This window comes from Danaus plexippus, chromosome 12, assembly GCF_018135715.1.
Source record: "Danaus plexippus chromosome 12, MEX_DaPlex, whole genome shotgun sequence".
Classification (NCBI taxonomy): domain Eukaryota; kingdom Metazoa; phylum Arthropoda; class Insecta; order Lepidoptera; family Nymphalidae; genus Danaus; species Danaus plexippus.
Genome location: NC_083545.1, coordinates 5920365 through 5940801, shown reverse-complemented (window position 1 = coordinate 5940801; position 20437 = coordinate 5920365). Strand labels below are relative to the sequence as shown.

At 27.9% G+C, this 20437-nt stretch overlaps 1 protein-coding gene across 1 annotated transcript; it reads right to left on the bottom strand.

Moving 5' to 3' along the window:
• Positions 1-3053: 3053 nt before the first annotated feature.
• LOC116772592 (allatotropins-like) lies at positions 3054-20288 on the bottom strand. Its single transcript, XM_061522288.1, has 8 exons — positions 20220-20288; positions 8979-9143; positions 8544-8663; positions 8053-8148; positions 7459-7551; positions 6750-6831; positions 4498-4585; positions 3054-3886 (listed from the first exon to the last, which is right to left on the bottom strand). The coding sequence occupies exons 2-8, from the start codon at positions 9139-9141 to the stop codon at positions 3845-3847; spliced, it is 684 nt and encodes a 227-aa protein (XP_061378272.1). The 5' UTR covers positions 9142-9143; positions 20220-20288; the 3' UTR covers positions 3054-3844.
• Between the last annotated feature and the right edge of the window lie 149 nt (positions 20289-20437).

Here is a 20437-nt window from a genome sequence, read left to right as displayed (position 1 = left end):
ATCATTTATCTTGCTGGGTGGAATTTTAGAATAGCAACTTTTAGATTACTGTCTGCTATTAAATTGAATGTAAGATTTTTGCCTATTATAATTCTAAAATACCAACAAAAAAAATCAGTGACCTGCAAAATTATTTTGTAGTAAGGGTTTCCAATAAATTGTGCAGATACAAATACACGTAATATTTATGCTTCAAAGCTGTTAAATAATATTAAAATAAATGAGCAAAACCAATTTATCTGCATTGTCACTTATCTCTTTGAAACAATAAATCTAGTACACACTATAATTGTCGACAATTCTCTATTACAAAATATCAAAAAGTAGGATTTAATGGCCTGAAATGTTAGATTAAAAAGTCAAATTTAAAAAAAGAATTAACGATGTTAGGTAAATACTGACGTCAAAGAAATAAAAATAATTACATAGGCAACGATAACTTGTAACGGTCCCAGTTAAAAGTACAAATTGTGAAAACTTGTGAAGCACGTACCAAACAGGTGAATTTGTGTTCATCCAAAGGTAATAATGCATAATCCGTTGTCACCATAAAGGAGATAATTCAACTTATAATTTCACATTATAGCAGACATTACTCCCTTATGAGATCGTAAAAGTTCTTATAAATTCGGAGTATCGTGAAAGGTTAACCGTTATTAATTCAATAGTTTCCTATTAACCGACTTCGAGAAGAGAGGTATACAAAGTCTCTAAGAGGTATTTCAATGTTATTACATCATCTAAAACACTTCCAAAAAGCTTAAACTAATAGACATAAAGATGTTTTTATAAAAAAAAAAAGAGTAAACTCCTCACAAATAATCCGAAACTTTGTTCTTGTTACTATCCCAGCTTTTAAAAATTATATTATACGTATATTACATTGAATTAAATCAGAAGACAATATTCCAAAACAGAGTTCTGTGACCAATAAATTTTTAACTTAGATAAAGTTGATCGTGGAAGCTTCACTTGTTTCCTTAAGGTCACAAAACGCACAATAATTATGACTCACATCACAATATTGAGAAGTAATTTCGACAAATAAATAGATTTTTTTAATGTCTGATAAGGATTTTAATAGTTATATTGATTATAAAAATAACAAATGATACAATTTAAAAATAATGTTAAATAAAAGAACTTAATTATAGGTTTTAAAAGAATATACTAATGACTCAATAAGAACTTTAACAAATTTCTCCAATTTCAGTTTTGAGTGTAAAGTTCATCGCAAAATATACAGTTGCGATTTGCATTGAGGAACCACGAATCTACCCAATCAAAGCCTGAAGGTAAATATGACAAAAAAATGCCTTAAGTATTTAAATGAAACTTATATTTTTCGGATAAACTACTCGGATTTTTATTATTTAAAAAAAATCATAATCCCGACGTTTCGGTTACTTTTCAGCAACCGTGATCACGGTAGTTTATCCGAAAAATATTAGTTTCATTTAAATGAATAAAACTCGCGAAAATCTTAGACCTCATTATGCCTTAAGTATTTTCATCGCTATACAATGTCGATTTGCTATGAGGAAACATGTTTAAGACGTAAAAGCGACTCTTGCAAATTTATGGGTAAAATCAATCCTTTAAAAGCCCATCATGTAATTCCTTTTTTACGTTTCGTAAAACCATTTTATACCCTATACGTATCATTTATTAAAAGAAAAGGAATAAATTTATTATAAATAACTAATATGTTTATACCAAGATAAATTGTCAAAGATTTTAAATTAATATTAATTAATAATAGGTATTAACCTCGAACCGTTTAAGGAAAACAGCTTACATTAAAATCGTTCCGAAAGGTAAAATTTGGTGAATGTCCTGTTGCTATTCTTCCCAAAAATTCAATATTATAAAATGAATTATTGAAAAGAAAAATTGAAAGGATTACTGCTGACAATATCTTTAATAAATTTGAACGTTCTGCAAATACGTACTCATCTCTTAATTAAATTAATTAAATCAACGGATATCAAGGGAAGCAAATGCTAAGATGACAAAAAAATGACTTAAATATTTTATCTGACTTTAACTACATATTTTGTAGCAAAGAATGCTTCTTGTATAACCTTTCGTACTTTGTTATATTACATTTTATATTTTAATATCTTAAAATCCTTCAAACGTGCTATTAAAGATCAAACTTTTACAAATTTGCCGCTGTCATCTTTTCCTCTCAATTTTTTTTATTTGTTAGTTCTATCTTTAAACAATATTTGTTTAGTTTATAAATAAAATATTAATATTAATAATGTTTTACTAAGAAAATTACTGCATGCTGACTTGTATCCAATCTATCGTTAGTTTGTTTCTGTTTACGACCGTTAAATGAAATCAAAAACGTATAAAATAATAAAATCTTATATTCCGACACCGAAGAGATTGAAGGTGATTGTGTTTTCCACTAATTCGGTTTTTATCGGGACCGTCTAATTTAATCAGTGTCGAGATTTAGATACCATCTCATGCCACGTTGACTTGGTGGGATTAAAAGTAATACCAGAAAATTATATTTACAAATAAACAGAATAATTTTATTTATTCATTGAGAACACCATTTTTTTTAACTGTACATTCTGTTACATTATTAACAATAAAATGAAATAATATTTCACGTGACACTATGTTTAATGTCGAACATTTTTTCTTATTAATGTGAGCATCGTTTTGAAGTTCTCTCTGTAGAGCTGAGAGCAAATTTTTAGAACGTCTAGGGAAATTACTTTTGAGTATTACAAGAACTCGAACACAAAGATGAAACAATATTCGAATTCTAAGCATTCCTTTATGAAGTATCTAAAGAAAAATTATATACAAACATTTAGATATTCGTAAATTTGATATCGGTTACGTAATTTTTGCAAAGTTAATAAAAATGTTTTGAGGGTGATTTCAAAACTGAACTTAAACCACATAACATGTTGAAAGGTTAAAAATCAATAATAAAAATAATTATTTGAAAGATTCTTTATAAGGACTAAATAAAATAAAATATATACTTGATACCCAATATATTTATTCAATTTGTTTTGCACAGTAACATTCTAATGAGCGGGCACCGTTTCAACACTCAGTTATTAGACGATTTAATTACACTTAACAATATAAGTATGTATGTAGAGCTCTCGAACTACTTATAAATACATTTTTGCGAATTGACTCACAATAAACCCAGCCTATATAACATATATCTTACAATGTTGAAGTTACGCCTTTCCCCTCACATAATCTACAGATAATAAACAGAGTGAGACATGGAAAAGAAATCTACAACAATAAATGTCAAGTCTTTCATCTCATATTTATTTGGAGTATACAGTTATACTTTTATATGAATATTAGAAATGAAGAAGGCATTAATATTGTGTGAATAAAAAGCACCTTTATTAAAGATACCACAAGAATAATCCTATAGACTTAGCTGTTATTGTACGTTAAGGATTCTGCAAAAAATCTTTAGGAAATGAACGAAGCTGGCTAACATTGTAGTACGGAACCAAATAGTACAGTGGTAATTGTTTAAAATGATAATAATGTGATTACAAGTCGAATAAATAAAATAAACGAATTTTTAAATACGAATTATATTAACACAGTACATGTTACAGAATCATGGCAATCTAAATGCACCGAAAATTATAGACAATTTAAAAGTATTTACAAAGTATTAATATCTGTCAAGTCATAAATAATAGACGTTTATATTTTCATGAAACAATATTTAATATATCACAGTGCCGTAAGTTACAAAATGATTATAACTCAGTAAAAGATTTATATAAAACTAATCAATGGGTTAAAGAGAATCACGAGATTTAACAGAAATCATTCAATATTTTCTTAAAAGTTCCTCCGCTGAGAGCATGCCGTCCTGAAAGCAAGGGTTTTTTTTAATAAATTTAAATATTATAAAAAGGATATTAAAAAAAAAACAACATAAAACATTATTACTTTGGTTATTTAATTCTATTTTAAAAACAAAAGATGTACGAATTAGCAGAGAATAAATGTATGATTGGCAATAAAAAGTTGATGGTACGATCTTTGTTATAATCTTTGTATGTCATTCGTGTCTGAGTGTGGGTCTCTGCAGATGTGTGTGTGCGTTAAAATATTCTGTTAGTAACAAAATTACATTTCACAACAAAAATAAAGTTTATTTTGATGAAATAAACGTGGAATCGAACAATAACAGACTATTATAACAAGTGACCTCTCCATGGGCATCAGTCACCCGTAAAATTATACTCATGTTTGTACTAAATATAGTGATATTTATATGACAAATAACCTTTTACCATATTATATGAACAAAATACAATACATAATATTATTCATAATTTTTCAAGTTGTTAATGTTATGAAAACAATTTGCATAAAATAGAACTATATATATATATACAGATATATCTAAAGATATCTTAATATAATGTGTTCATTAAGAACATGATGAAAGAAATTAATAATAAATAAAGACTTTACCTGATTAAGGTCTATGAATTTGAGTACGACAGATCGGACGAAATCGGGGCTATTTATCATTTCATTGACGAACCAATCCATCGGAATACTGTAAAGATATAAACTAAATTAACTAATAATATAAATATGAAAAACACTTGCAGCAACATTAAATACTGTTCGAGTTGAAATGTTCATCATGTGTGATTAAATTACACATATCTTAAACTTCCATAAGCCTTTCCTAAACAAAAACAATTTCTTAGGATTAATATAATTTAAAACATCTTATAAGTCTATTCAACATTAGACCATAAATAGAATGACCTAGAAGTAAGCTAATAATAAGTTATTGTCATTTTTCTTTGAATAGACTAAGACAATGCTATGTTACGAGTATGACAGGGTAGCAAAACTTTGTGACTGCCCACTAGAGACAGATTCTCGCCAGTTTATAGAAGCTCACTATATATCTGACGTTTTATAAGTCGAGTTAATTAAAAAAAATATTGAATATACGTACTAATCCACTTTAATTCTACCATTGATACTTTAAACAACTTATTTTTATTGTCTGTATCTTTTTTTTTTACGTAAATGAAATTTTTATCATATATATAAAAAGCATAGAAACCTTTGCAATTGTTTTCTTTTTCTAATGAGTGTAGACGTCATATCGTTTGGCCTTTTCTACTATAGAAGTAAGACAAAACACAAGGAAACAATGTGATTCCTATCTTTGATTACTGCAATAATATCATTGAAATAGGAACCAATGAAGCTTTCGTACAATAAAAAATAATACGAGATTATTTGTTCAAATAATGACAAACATTTCGGATTTAAAACAAAACTCACTAACGTAAACAGAGATTGCGAAAACGAAATTGCAAACTTTAGCATAAATAAAGTACGCCAAGGAAGCCTGACGATTCTTCAACAGTGGAACAGAGTTAATATTCAGTTATTGAAAAAAAAAAAGTTATTCTAGATATTTTCAGCTTCGTCACGTTTCGTTTTAAATTCTAGGTTCGTTTTAGTTTAACCGAGTTTAGTTTGCCTTTTTAAATCTTACCTTATGAAGTCATTCATGTTCTCTCTAATAAATATATCATTATAGTTCCGTTCCTTAACAAGTCAGAAAACTTTCAATGTGTTACTTTGATTATATATTGAAATAATTCGTATGTATTTCAAGGTTTGACCGACTGCCATTCGTTAAAATGACCTTACCGAAACATATTTTAGTTATAAAATAAAATAGTTCTATGATCATATATATATACTAAAATGAAAAAGCAGTGGTACTTACAAAATGCTTACATTAACCGACACAGAAAAGCATTTCGGTACATACATTTTATTGCAATAAATAAAATCCACGAATTCAATGACAAAATCACAATTTATAGCCATGACATATTCAGTACGATAAAATAAATTGGTATTATAAGAATAGCTAAAAATAATATCAAATCCAGAAGAATCACAAAATAATATGATACCATTTGAAATATCGATAACTCATATCTAAGCTGTGCTAATGTGTGTAAACAAAACGTGATTGATACAAAAATAGAAGATTTGCAACGCTTCTATTTCTTCTGGCAAATTGTCATTTCATTTTCGTAGGCCGTTTTTGGTTTTGTGTTCAAAACATTTTGTAAATATAATAATTCAAATCATAGTCGTGTATTTATTTAGGACTGGTATAAAATCGTGTAGATTGCATTAATTATTTTTTATTTATTATAATAAACCTGTCTCTATCTAACTATGACATATATATAGGATAGAATTTAAATAACAACTAAAGTTAGCTAAGTATAATATTCCGTTGTTCCCATTAAATTATATTCAATGAAGGTATTGTCAAAATTAATTCGTTAAAAGGAGATAATTTTTTAAAAGTTCCATATTAAAAAAAAATCTAATGGATCCTTATAAATATTAAAGCATTTTGTATGTTTTTCAACTCGGGTTTTCTTTGAGTTATTATAAGTTCATTTAAAGGATAAAATTTTGTTTAAGCTAAAAGCTTTATAAGAAAATATTAATAATAAAGTTTATAAGTTACTTAAAATATGGCAAATTTTAAGAATGGTATTAACGTGAGACGCTTCAAAGGTAAGGTAAAAAATATAGGAATATCAAGAGGGGAGTCACTTTGTTATGAAAACGAAGAGACATAAAAACTAATCCAATGCCCTTTATAATAGAGTTTTAAGGCTTTAGTTCTAGAATATGTTATTATTTTTTAATAATTAGCTCACCTGTCCACCGTCTTTTCATCATTACCATTGTCGCCGTCCTGTGATGCCTCAAGATTTTCCCAGAAATTATTCGGCTCGTGTTCTAAAAACATAACATATCAATAAAACTATCCATATAAGTTTTGTAATCACAGAAACATTGGTCAGTTATAAATAGCCACCTTTATTTAATTGATTAAGTTTTCTTATCAATTAAAAGGTAAAAGCAAAATAATTGACGATATCACTATCTCAGTACGTTAACGTCACAATGACATTCCCATAATAGGTAATAAGTTACCACATTTCTGATACAATAGAGTCACGAAATGTGTTGTAAAACACATAAAATGTACGACAAGCAATAATAGGTCTTATTTGTAGACGATAAAACACACATTAAATTATACCAGGTAATGCTTATAAAATACTCTTAGTATAATTACAAAAGCCAGCTAAGCGTTTCCATATTAACGCATCTTACCAATACGTACGCATACACACATATTTTGTAAATGTGTGAGTTAAGCTTACACAAAGCGAGCCATATATGAGTTTTTTTTTTGTTCGAGTTTCATGTTTTAGTGTACGGAACCCGTCCCAAAGGAATTTTCCAGTCAATAAATAAACATTAATTTATTAACGTATGCTTCATAAAGTATTTAACCCACAATTGCCAAATTTCTGTGTTATTGTGGCAATATTGTGAGCTTTTTTTTGTCTTTGATACCTTCATCTCTTGACTCCCTTTTTCCATATCCTCTAGCAATAAGCACATTAGAATGTGGATTGAATGTTCCTCTAGTCACTCTAATTTCTTCCTCTGTCAGAAAACGATTAAACAATCAATGCTTTGATATTTAAAGATACTTGATTAAGCAATTCTTCGTTCTTTTTATATCTTATCAACTGTATATAACAAGCAAAAACCATGAAAGGCACTAATTCCTTCATAATATATAATATATTGAACACTCCAGTAAGTATGATTTATTTATCATCTTAATCTAAATCCCTCTTTAAATTTATATATTTTTGAATGTTTTCTTCTTTAATTACCTCCTTTGGGATCTTCCTGCCTCTTGCCATATCCTCGGGCAATAAGTATTTTAGCATTTGGCTTGAAACTCCCTCTAATCACTCTGACAACTTCTTCTGTTAAAATTCATATTATTTATAATACTGTGAACTAAACTATATGCACATCACCATAAACTTATAATACTACATAATTCTTACTCCGAATATAAGAAGCATGAAGCGGTACACAGTTTGAAAGCGCCGTTTTTTGTATCTGTAAGCCTGATTTTTCGAAGCAATTTACCTTCCTCTCTTAAGTAATCATTATCAGTCCTTTTTCCGTAGTATGTAGCGACCATCAATGGGCCCTTCAAATGAAATTTTTTCCTGTTCGGCTCATCTGTTGAGGGATCAAGACAGTGTGATACTGTGTGAAGTGTTTGTGTAATGTGATTGTCACACGTGTATGCCATAAATATAAAGCGTCTTAATAACATTTACACTTCAGCATGGCCGCTTGTGGACATATTTTGCTAGCAAAAAAGTTCATAAGGAACTCGTATAGGTTATCCAGCATGACACTGAAATGTAAATGTATTAAATACCAGTCCTAAGGGTATTATACACATATAGTATCAGAACACTCTGTTGGTAATTGTTTCCTGAACACAGAGAAGCGCGTAAGAAACCCTGTTAGAAGGTTCTTAAATGATAAATGGATTATTTTCCAAGTTGTTTATTGATTGTGACATTGTTGTGATCATTCCAGCCAGTGGATTAAATTCTCTGTGATACCTTCCGATTCCATATCTGGCGTTCTTTTGCCATAATCTCTAGCAATTCCAACAGAGGGGCTCTTAAAAGTGGGTGTACCACGATTAGTGCGCTCCGGTGGAGGCTGTTGATTGACGTCGCCTTAACAAAATTAAACGATAAAAACATCTTTAATAACATCAATTATATCCTAGTTGAAAACTTTCGCTCCTGTTCCGCTCCATTAGCACTAAAGTGTTAAACTTCTCCTTTAAAATTTAACACCTTATATGTTACAAAGTGCATATGATATTATGCTAACAAAAAAAAATGAACTACGATGATACTTACTTATACTCTTAGTATTAACAAACTTTGATATTAAATATGAGAGACGAATATCGTAGTTATTTTAGTACATATAAGTAAAATTTAAAAGTATATTTTAACTAAAATTACTTATATTATAAAACCTACGCTCAATCCTGTCGCGTTTTCCAAAGCTACGGGCTGCTAGAGTGTTGAAGTTTACCAACCCTCGGGTTGGACGCTCCTGTTTCCTATTGAACCTTCCATCAGGAGCTGACTCCACCGACAACAGGACCACCAGCACCAACGCCAGATGCACCGTGATATTCATGGCTAAAGGATAGTTGAAAAGTGTATTGATGAATTATAATCACAATATGGTTATTCATAAAGAGATCGCTGATATTGCTTTACAAAGCAGCTCGGCTTGAAATCTTTTGTTATTGGTTTAAATATTATTGTTAACTTCTAAATAGTATATAAAATTTTTAGTATACCACAAACTTATACAGAAACTAAGTTTTGAAAATAAATTTGTGATGTCCATCACGGAAACAGGAAGAAAACGAAATGAACGTGTCTGTTAAATTTCACACAGCTTTGCACTCAGCCATAAGAAACTTAAACATAATGGGACTATTCAGGCACTATCCAGAGGTTTTTTGGTATAGACTAATGTACACCCGCCAACACAACTCTCTGTAATTAAATAAATATACAAGTATTAGTGCTTAATAAAAACGAATTGCTCCTTCCTAGATTCGACTGGATACTTTTCAACAATTTTTAACATACTTTTTGTTGAAAACACGGTAAACATAAAACATGGTGTAGATTTGTTTGGATAAAATTTAATCCAATTAATTTAAATAAAAATAGATACTAAGAATTATTTCTTTAACACCCTGTACAGTGTACACTATTGTTACGTACTAAAGGTAATAAGGTGTGACATGCACGGATTTACGAGTTATTACATAAACAACTTCATGCTACGTCTTTTAGTGTTAAACTTAAGTATCGCTATTAAAATGTTTACGAACGAGATTTTTTTTCACCTCATACAGCTTTGTAACAATCACCTAATTATAGTACAAAAAGATTTTATTTTTACATTATTTAATTTAAAATGTTACTAGCTATATAGAAACACATACAACTATTTAATTTGAATTTTTAGTTGATAACTTTTTGATATTTTTAGGAAGTTCGTTGGCGATGATATTATAATCCAGTTTTTTCACTAATCCAAATTTATTTACGAATAGGAAACATTAAACAATGTATTATTATGACGAGTCAGTGACATATATAATAAAATATCTTTCATATGACACTGACGTAAGTATGACTGCAAAATTATAGAATTTCTTTCATGTAAATAAAAATACCTCCGTATATTAAACCCAACGTCACATTTCACTCCCAAACGGTGGCTCTTTGATGTCGTTCTCTGGAAAGTTACTTGGAACGACTCCAATTTACACTTACATATGGACAATGATATAAATTGTCCAATAACACACATATTTTAACTACAGATTAAAAATTAACTAAAAATATATTTAAACGGCTCGTTAATCGAAAAGCAATGCTGATCTAACGACGTGATCTTAGTTGTTTACTGTATCTTTTGATCTATCTTTTATTTTATCTATAATTTAAATTAATAAAATATCTAAAATTTATAAAGAAATATTAAAAAAGAATTTTATTTGTAATTATACATAATGTAAGTAATGAATGAATTACATACGCTCTGTTTTTTGCTTTCTTCAAATCAATCAAATAGTATCTAACCAAATATGCAAAATTCGAGTATCTGTTATAAAAAAATTAAACATTAAATTAAATTTATATGTAAAATAATAAAAAAGAAATGCTTTTAAATTTCAATAATCTTTTAAGTACGTTTTCGTAATATTAAATCAATGTTTTTCCTTAGAGATTACCTTAAAGGTTTAATACAAAGCCAATGAGCTCTCTCGCCGTTTTTTTATATTTTTATTTTGTTGTAATCATATAAAAACTATTTCAGAATTTACACTTTTTTTTTTAAAATAACCCTTAATCCTCTGTCTTCTTTTATTCGACGGACTCTTAGAAAAAGCACCTAGCCTTGATGAAATGAAATCATGCTGATTGCTGCTAAAATCTAATCAAAATTCATAATCATATTATAATTTAATATTTGTTTTTGTATCACCTTTATTAAAATTCTCAAATATAAAATTCGTCATTATATCAGTTGTTATATGTATGTATACTTTATTTAATAATAAAACGAGGAAAAGTAATAAAAAAATTTAAGGTGGAACATAATATCCGCTGATCTTTTATAATTATTATAAAGTAGCCTTTGTCAAATTTTCTCCGACTTTGAGAAAGAAAATTAACATTACATTGTTATCATATAATTGTATTTTAAGCTTTCTCTTTATATTTTTATGAAAGTTTATTTTAAGAGAGATTCGTCACTAATTAATCAATGAAAAAACATATATATTTTATTGTATTTGAATACACAATATTAACTCGAGTTTTATGACTTGATTTCGGATGCAAAATAGTAGAAAAAAATTAAAGTAGTTAATTTAATAAATCTGAGACCTACCAAGAGAATATTATTATTATAAAATTACTTAATATATACCTATATGTACACTAACAACCAATATTATTTTATGCTCCATTAATTTCATACAAATATATATTCGTTCGCTTAACATTAATAAAAAAATAATTTAAAACATCAAAACCTTATTAAAGTATGAGAATAAACAGTACATTTCATACAAAAAGGTCGGATACATTAATAATTTATACGATAACAACAAAAATAAAAGACAATTGTCAAGTCACAGACGATTCTATAAACCATCCACTATAAAACGCGTTGAAGTTGTAAAAAGTCCTCTCGTAGAATGCCAATCGGATATCTGATGTGAAACGGGGAATTAAAATGTCCGCTTGTGATCCTAATGTTAAGAGATCATAAATAATTATCATATTATATAATATTATTCATATATGTACCTCTTACTTTATATGCAAATGTAAGATTTTTTTATACAAAGATGAGAAATATAAATGTTTTATGTTACAACACGAAACCAACCTAGAAATTTACTCATTGATATATGTAATTATATTATCGATTCCCTGTAGTAACGTGAGGTTTTTAATATATATATTAATTAAACGAAAGTGTCACGCTATTCAGCCGAAGATTCTGTTTTTAAATTTTTATTTTTAAAAAGTATATACATATTAATATTTTAAACTGAAAATTTTAATTCATATATATAACTATGTGAGAGACTATAGATGTCTATCATTGAAGAAGGGCTATGAAGACAGTGCTGTGTAGGTTTCAATACAAGTTTATAAATTTATTTCATATGCAAACATTGTTAGTACAAATGTCATTGCGAAAGAAATCTAACATATCAGCTAGTTTAAAATAAAAAAAAACATTATTTACGGGCAGATCGTCAAAGACCAAGTCACCTAAGAATTTTTTTGATAAAGATGTTTCGAATACAAATATCGTTGAACTAAATTATTATCGGATCACAATACAATAACTGTAAAACAATTTTTACAATCAGAATATAATTGCTTTATGTTGAAAGTCGTTTAGAACTTTAATTGGCTGCGACAACTCGACAAGATACGTCATACTAGCCGAGCAAGTATCTTTCATACTGCAGTCCGCTGAGAATATGTTTAATATTTAATAAATGATTTAAATTAGATTTGAAAATTATAGTGACATTGTGGCTTAAGCACAGCCTGAGTAGTTCTGAATTCATATAAACAAATGATAAAATTATAAGTGGACAATATTTACGAAATTAGCTGAAAATGACAAATGCATTAGGAGATAAAGAATTATAATAATGTACAAAGTAATGTAAGGTTTAAATGAAACTAGTATTATTCGGATTTACTACGCGGATTTTATTATTTAAAACCTCGTTTGCCCGTGATCACGGTTGCTGCAAAGTAACCGAAACGTCGGGATTATGTAGTTTTTAAATAATAAAATCTGCGTAGTAAATCCGAATAATACTAGCTTCATTTAAATGAATACTCGCGAAAATCTTAGATCTCATAATGTAAGGTTATTAGAGGTGAGTAAATTGTATATATTGTTTGTTTAGCAAGCAATATTGAACAAGCTGTACAATTTCATGTAACGTAATGACTACTTTAAAAATAACTCAAGCTTTTTGTGCAATTAAGATGAAGTTAAATGGATGTATCTGTTTAGTTTTAAAAAAATAATAGATTAGATTTACATTATGTTTAATATAAATATGAAATCACATGACTTTAAAAAGATCTCAAGATACCTTGGTGATATTAGCTTAATCCGTGATCATATTCCTTATTCCATAATCCTCTTTGCGTACGGCTCTGTGATCGCTGTACCGATGTGTTTGTGAGATTTAAAAAGAGAAAACGTATGAAAAACAAAAGAGCATAAAATATAACACATCATACGACTCAATGTTATATTTTTTCCGGCATTCTCATTCACTCGTTCAACACTCTGAAGCACCATTCACATAAAAGTGAAGTTCATAATTAGTTTTAAAACTATTTTATAAAAGCTATCATTATTTCAATATTATATCAAAAGGAAATCATAAAAAATAATCAAAACTTATGCTTTATAATAAAAATAGTTTCATTCTAACATAGTTTTTGATATAATTAAATATTCTTTTTATTAGTAGCAATTTTTTTTGAGTCGCTTTTCTTGTATTAATAGAAGACAAAAAATATATAGACATGAATTATTTAAATTATATATCTTGATTTGATATATTATTTAGAACTTTTTTCCACTGGCTCTGCCGGCTGTTCTGATGTTTAGAGTTTAAAAAACAATCGCCTCGGTTTGCTGATAACAAAATTGTATTATAGCTTCTGATATATTTATAGAAATGAGCAAGAAGTGAAACAAGGGTCAAATTTGGAAAAATAAGCCCAATGTTAATTTAATATTTATTTGATGGATCTCCAGTATTCTAATATAACAGTAATATAAGCTCTTGAAGCGGAACTGACCTTTATCGTAACTAATATTAAAAATGCTCCGTTTGTTTAGCTCCTTCAACTTTTAACGCTAAGAAATCTTTAATCTGCGTATAGATTGTTAGGATGAAAGTAAATTTGGTCCAGATAAGAAGTGATTTCGACTGACAAATACATAAACAAATTTAAAGCGATCGTGACCCTTAACTCCTAATTAATAAAGGCGACCTCAAAGAGTTGCGGGAATTTTGAAAATTCTAATCAGATCTCTTAAATAAATTAATTATATTTAACAAAAATTTTCGTTCGTTGATTTTAATTAAAAGTATCTTTTCGGAAATAACTTTTCTTACTAAGTTTAATATTAAAAAAGAAAATTAATCATCACATGAGTTATTTTCTCGATTTTTTCGATGCTGTAATATAAAAGATTTTTTAATAATTATATTCACACGTCTTAACAAAGATAAGATCTAAGATATACTTACAACAAATGTAGCCGAACTATTAGTACCATAAACAATATTTGCTTTAGACTTATCCGAACCAGTTTAGTTACAAAGGTTCTTAAGTTCGGAACAAGGATTAAAGCCGTCAAAGATATTGTTTACTTATAAATAATTTATACAAGATAAGCAATATATACCAAATAACACAGCGGCCCGTTTTAACACAAAATGTATTATTAATAACATGTCTATGAACAAATATTTTCTCTTGAAATCCCTTCAAATTTTTAATACTTAATATTATCTATAATAAAATAATGGTTAGTCCTCCTGAAATCGTCATCAAGAGTACTATGACGCTATCTTATAATTTTCATTTCTATTCAGTGATCCATTTATTCGCAACAGCGAAGTAAAAGATGTTATATTATATTACTGTTATCTTAAATAATATCCAACAATATTACATGGAATATAAACAAGTGTAGCTGGAAGACTATAGCCGACGGCAGTACAATAATTTCAATCATTTTCCAAGAATATACATATTCTTTAATAGAAATATATATATATATTCTTACGTTGATAAATTTTCTCTACTTTCGTAATTCATTACTGATAAAGCCTACAAACATTTTTCATGCTATGGAAGTTAAATTAAAATGTATTCTAACACGAACAAACAGAAAGACGTATGAATAAAAGACTAGCTTATTTAATGTCATATAAATAGCTGTTTTGTTTATGAACTCGGACAAATATATCTTTCATACGACGGATTCTCATTGAATTATTTAAATGGCAGCAAGAATTCATAATCTTAATTCTAATAGTTTACTTCTTGTAACATTCGAAATTACATTCGGGAGACTGAATTAGTAATGATGTATTTTTATTTCGTCTTTCACATACCAATATTTATAAGCAAAGGAAAGATTTTTATGGGACTTTATAAAGGTAACTGTTGACAATATGAAGCAGAAATAAACCATGATGTTCTGTTATTCGACTGAAAAAAATACTGGAAAAATAATAGTTAGTGCTAAAAATATATAAAAAAAATATGGCGACTGGTTCAGGAGTTTGATCAAAACATAAAAACCAACAAACCAGATTTAAACCCATCTAACTTTACATATAAAAACGAAACCTAAAAATTTATTCCCTACTGTTATGTTATTGTATTTTGTAGTACTATATCAATACAACATATGATTCAAATAAACGTTTGTTTCCATTGTAACAACATTACTTAACAGTGGAAGAACAAATAGAGTGCATTGTATTCTGTTCATATTCAAGACAAATAAACCTTGAAGTTGTATTAAAGTGGCGTTATATAAAGTTGTGATTATAATATTTGATGTCACCTTAAATTTTAAGACTCTTATATTCATATTATAGTGATATGAGTTCATATAATGAGATTACAATGAGATATTTATATCTCTTTTCTCAACCATATCTACACATATCAAACTCACTCATAATAGTCGAATATCTTAATTATATCTATAATCTATATGCAACATAGAATCGTACGTGAATGCTTTAACATTGTCTGGCAATGTAGAAATAAGTAGCTACTATAAACAAACCCGCTCAGCATCATTCAGTAGAGGTGAACAGAATAAACAAAGCAATGCACTAGCAATCCGTTCAAATCAAATTCTGTTTTGTTAGATTTTGATTCCTGTATTCGTTCCTGTATTCGTGCATGAGACTGTTTGGTGCGGTTATCCCGATTGATGCTCCTCTGAACGATTCACGTATCGTTTCCAGCTCTTCAATAAAAACATCGTGGGTTGCACGTATTTGGATTTAATTTGCATATTTGTAGGCAAGCAGTGGGAAGTTATATATAGATGTTAAATATAAGTGAGTGCATTTACATTATTATTATAAACCAGTTTTCATGTGGTTCGAGAACGCAATTCATTGTTTTATAGAATTTCACTTATTTGTATAGCGAAGTTTCTAATCCCATTCACCCAGAGAAAGAAAATAGGTAAAACAACTCTCTCGGTTTTATAATTTCAAAATGAACTAATTTAAAATAAAGTCTTTAATATGACGTAAAAAGAAAAATATAAATGAGATTGTTCATATATATTTTTGTAAATTAACTTCTCGGTGTTTATTTTACGCCTTTTTTAACTTTGGTTATACACAATAAAAAAAGTTCTAGACGACTACGATATATCACATCATAAAAAGTTTCATAATCTGTTTCAAATTCATAATGCGAAAGGGATTTAATACTGTTATTTTTTTATTAAGTATAAATGTAGCCTTCATACGTTTTTGAGCTGTGAAATAAAAAAATATGTTCAGTAATCAAGAATCTTTTGCGACGTGAATATATCAAACGTACAACACATGAACGAAAGCTCTTAACTGACAGTGTTTAAGTAATCGTAACAGTCTACAAGTAGTAATTGAAAAGAGTTCTTGCTACTAACATAATATAATTGTTTACTATCAGACTGTTGGATAATTTCTGTTCAGCGTGTCTTTGCTCAAATTTGTTGAGTTGTTCATATTCTAAGGGGCTATAATTAATAACCTTTTGTAACAAACTCCGTGTCATTATGTTTTTAATTGAAACCCTTCAACCTCCATTATGAATTAAGACTGCTCACTCGGCTGATATCTCGTTTACATCAAAAACTAAGCCTATAATTAACATTACCTTGTTAATGTACAACATTTGTATGTCCACAAAATTGCCGTTATTACGATGACAATTTATAGTTAAAAAAAAAATTTTTTTTCTAATTAAACCTTCTTTTGAATGATGTTTGATAACTTTTATAAAAATTTTAAAAAAAATACTAGCATTATTGGCACTTAATCGAATAATCATAAACCATTTTTTTTTTACATCATTCTGGGTAAGAACTTTCAAACCGCTGGACCGATATCAACCAAACGTATCTAATAACCACTACTTAATTCACTTTCAAATGAAAAAAGATCTCAAACTTAATTTACGAAAGATATTGTATACAAAGCGTTATACGTATCCTTAAGAGAGTCCAAGATTTACCAGAAGTATTGTACGCTATATGACTGATAGACAAATTATATACTTTATTAAACTCAGAAAATAACTGAAAATAATTTTAATAATATCCTTAAATTAAATTGGGTTGGTTTATAAAAACATTTTCCATATAACTCCTTATGAACTTCCAGATTAAACCATAAGGTGCCCGTTTTCCGCACCACCCAGTCATTATTGGCTGTTTTTGTTTGCAAGTAGAATGCAATTACAGACTGCAACTGTGAATGTAACCCGTTGACTTTATGTTAGAGCAGTTGGTTCCGATTACTTTAGTTTAATGAGAAGCTCTGAAGTAAGGCGAAATAGTTAACGACATAATTGACATACGGTAGATAATGCAAATGTAACCCAAAGTGTCTTTACCGAGGTATTCATGAGTTCAGACAGAATTATACCAGAGATTGTGATCATTTAGTACACTGCAATTATCTTGTATATATTAGTAAAAAGAAGTTTTTTTTTCTTAGAACCAGAATATATACGACGACTATATAAACATACCGCAAATATTGACGAGAAATATTACAATATGAGATAAGAATGTTACAAATATAGCGGAAATGTAAAAAAAGTATGTACATAGTTATAATTATTTTTTTAATTTTTTTTTTCCAAAACCTTTTAATTTGATTTGATCTAAACATTTCTTTAATGTATTTTGAAATCCTATCGTATTAATACCGCAATTATATCGTCGAAGATAAACAAAAGTGTTAATTGAGGCTATTTATAACAGATGGTAAAGCTCCAGGCGGGTTAATATATGACAAAAATAAATAAAAGTCACTTATAGAACCTCCCACAAATAGTGAGCTTCAAATATAATTAAGGGGTAAGCTTTTCTTTCAATATTTTTAACATATTGTTACTGTTTAGATTGTAATTATGTAAACACCAAAAGATAATTAATAATGTAGTTTTGTTTTTTAAAATAACCAAATTTTATTAAAAAATAATTTATTGTGATATATATTATATGATATAACGAATCTCTCTCTAGTTTCTTAGAAGTTTTCTATCGAGTGTTATGTTTCCGAACTTCGAATGGTATTTGCATCTTTGAAATAAATACTTTTTTATTTTTATTTTAATTATGGACAAGAAAATGTTGAAACGAAAAGAGTTTTTACTGGAAATATAAAACGCCTCAATCAATACAATGTTCATAAACATGTATCAACGTGTCAAGACAATAAAGATATATTTTTACGTTGATTATATTTTAGAAACATTTATATTATGTTAGTTTTATATTATATATATGACGTTTGTGAAAATTAGTCACGCTTTTATTATGGCTATGGTCTAAATTACTTGAAACAAGAAACGAGATTAGATAAGGTTAGATGATTTCAGCAATATTTTTTAAAACATTACTTTTTACTAACGTTTTTAGGATGTGACCACATATAAACACAGACAGACAGACATATTACAGTGTACTTATTAGTTTCCCTAGTATAGAGTACTTGGTTCATGCAATAAAGCATATATACACGTATGACAAAAAAATATACAATTAGCTTTTCAAAGAATTAATTAAAAGCTATATGTTTAACATTATGATACACTATGGTTTTTGATAATCATAATTATTGTGTATCTAAATAATATGTAATAATTACAGTAATCCATTGAACAACATAAAAAAAAATATTACAGGAAAACTTAAAGGATTGGAAAGACAGCTCACAATGAATCTTTATTTGTACTTTATATGCAATTCAGATCCTCATTATATAATGGAACGAATATTTGCTCGAACATTTCAAGATTAATGAAATAAAATGTTCATACATTTATCTTTTTTTAACCTTTGAAAGGTACTTATATTGTATTAAAAAAAATTTAAATAAACGTTATTTTATTTGTAATATTATAAAAAAGTTGATTGTCGGTGTAGTTGAATAATATATAAAGACATATTTATATATATATATATATTTTAATATAATTTATTTTAATTGAAATCATTTTTAAAATGCCAAAAACCATACATATAACTAAATTTATATGTCCAACTATTTGCTATTTGTTCAATAACATATAATTTTATCTATATAGCAAATTTTTTTTGACAAACCTGTTACAAATTATCCTTAAAATAAAAAATAAAAGTTTTTTAACGGAATCGTAACGTTACGTGGAATTAATTAATTATTTTTTATCATATTATATACCCTCGAAGCGTTAAAGATTATTAAACACGCTCATTCTCACTTTAGATAAAATCCCATATAGTTTTAGATTAAATTGAATTTAATATTAATATATGTTTTAATTTTTCATTTTCATTTAACCTGAGGTTTCTATCGCTTTGTAGCAATGGTGTAATTTTTTTTATTAACATTATAAATAACATTTGCGTTTTTATTTTTAAAATTAATTTAACTTTTATTGTAGTGAAATTAACTATTTTAATGTGAAAGAGTGTTATTAAAAAATAAAAGATTTTTTTTTTTTAATCAAGCAAGACTAACGCATTCATAAATTATGAACAAAATTTGAGGTTTTCAGGTTTAAATATAATGCACACCGTAATTTTAAAACAGTGTGATGATTTTTTATATTTATTATATTTAATTAAATATATTTTTACTAAGCAGCCATTGTAATTTAGTTTATAGGTCACAAGACACCCTTCGAACTACATGTGCAGTCGATTAAGTTTTCCAAGTTTAAAATAAACACTATTTGAATTAATTTATATTAAATAAGAAAAATATTCATTAATCATTAAAGTTCTTAACATCGTAAATAATGTATAATTTAACCAAAATTAATCAATTTCATAATTAAAAGTTTCTTTTTTCATATTAAAATTTTGTTGCGATTCCACCAACTTACCTCAAAGTTTCCGTAACACAAACCACTGCACTGACGGACACGTTGTCCACGTAAAGTGATCTAACCCGGAATGGTTTAGGCGGGACACAGCAGCCCATTATATAGTAGCGGGTTCGTAGCGCCGTAGCGCGTTCGTAGCGGTTGGTCTACGAACGCCGCGCCCAAAACATCCGTGCGTAGGCCCTACCCTACAGCGTACTACGAGAAGTTCACGATGA

Bases quoted from the DNA above. Each gene is read 5' to 3' on its own strand.
- LOC116772592 (XM_061522288.1), bottom strand. From the start codon at position 9,141: ATGAATATCACGGTGCATCTGGCGTTGGTGCTGGTGGTCCTGTTGTCG. The intron at 8,664-8,978 runs GTAGGTTTTATA...AATTTTGTTAAG, and splicing joins AAAACGCGACAGGATTGAGC to GCGACGTCAATCAACAGCCT. The intron at 7,552-8,052 runs GTAAATTGCTTC...GTTTTCTGACAG, and splicing joins TGATTACTTAAGAGAGGAAG to AGGAAGAAATTAGAGTGACT.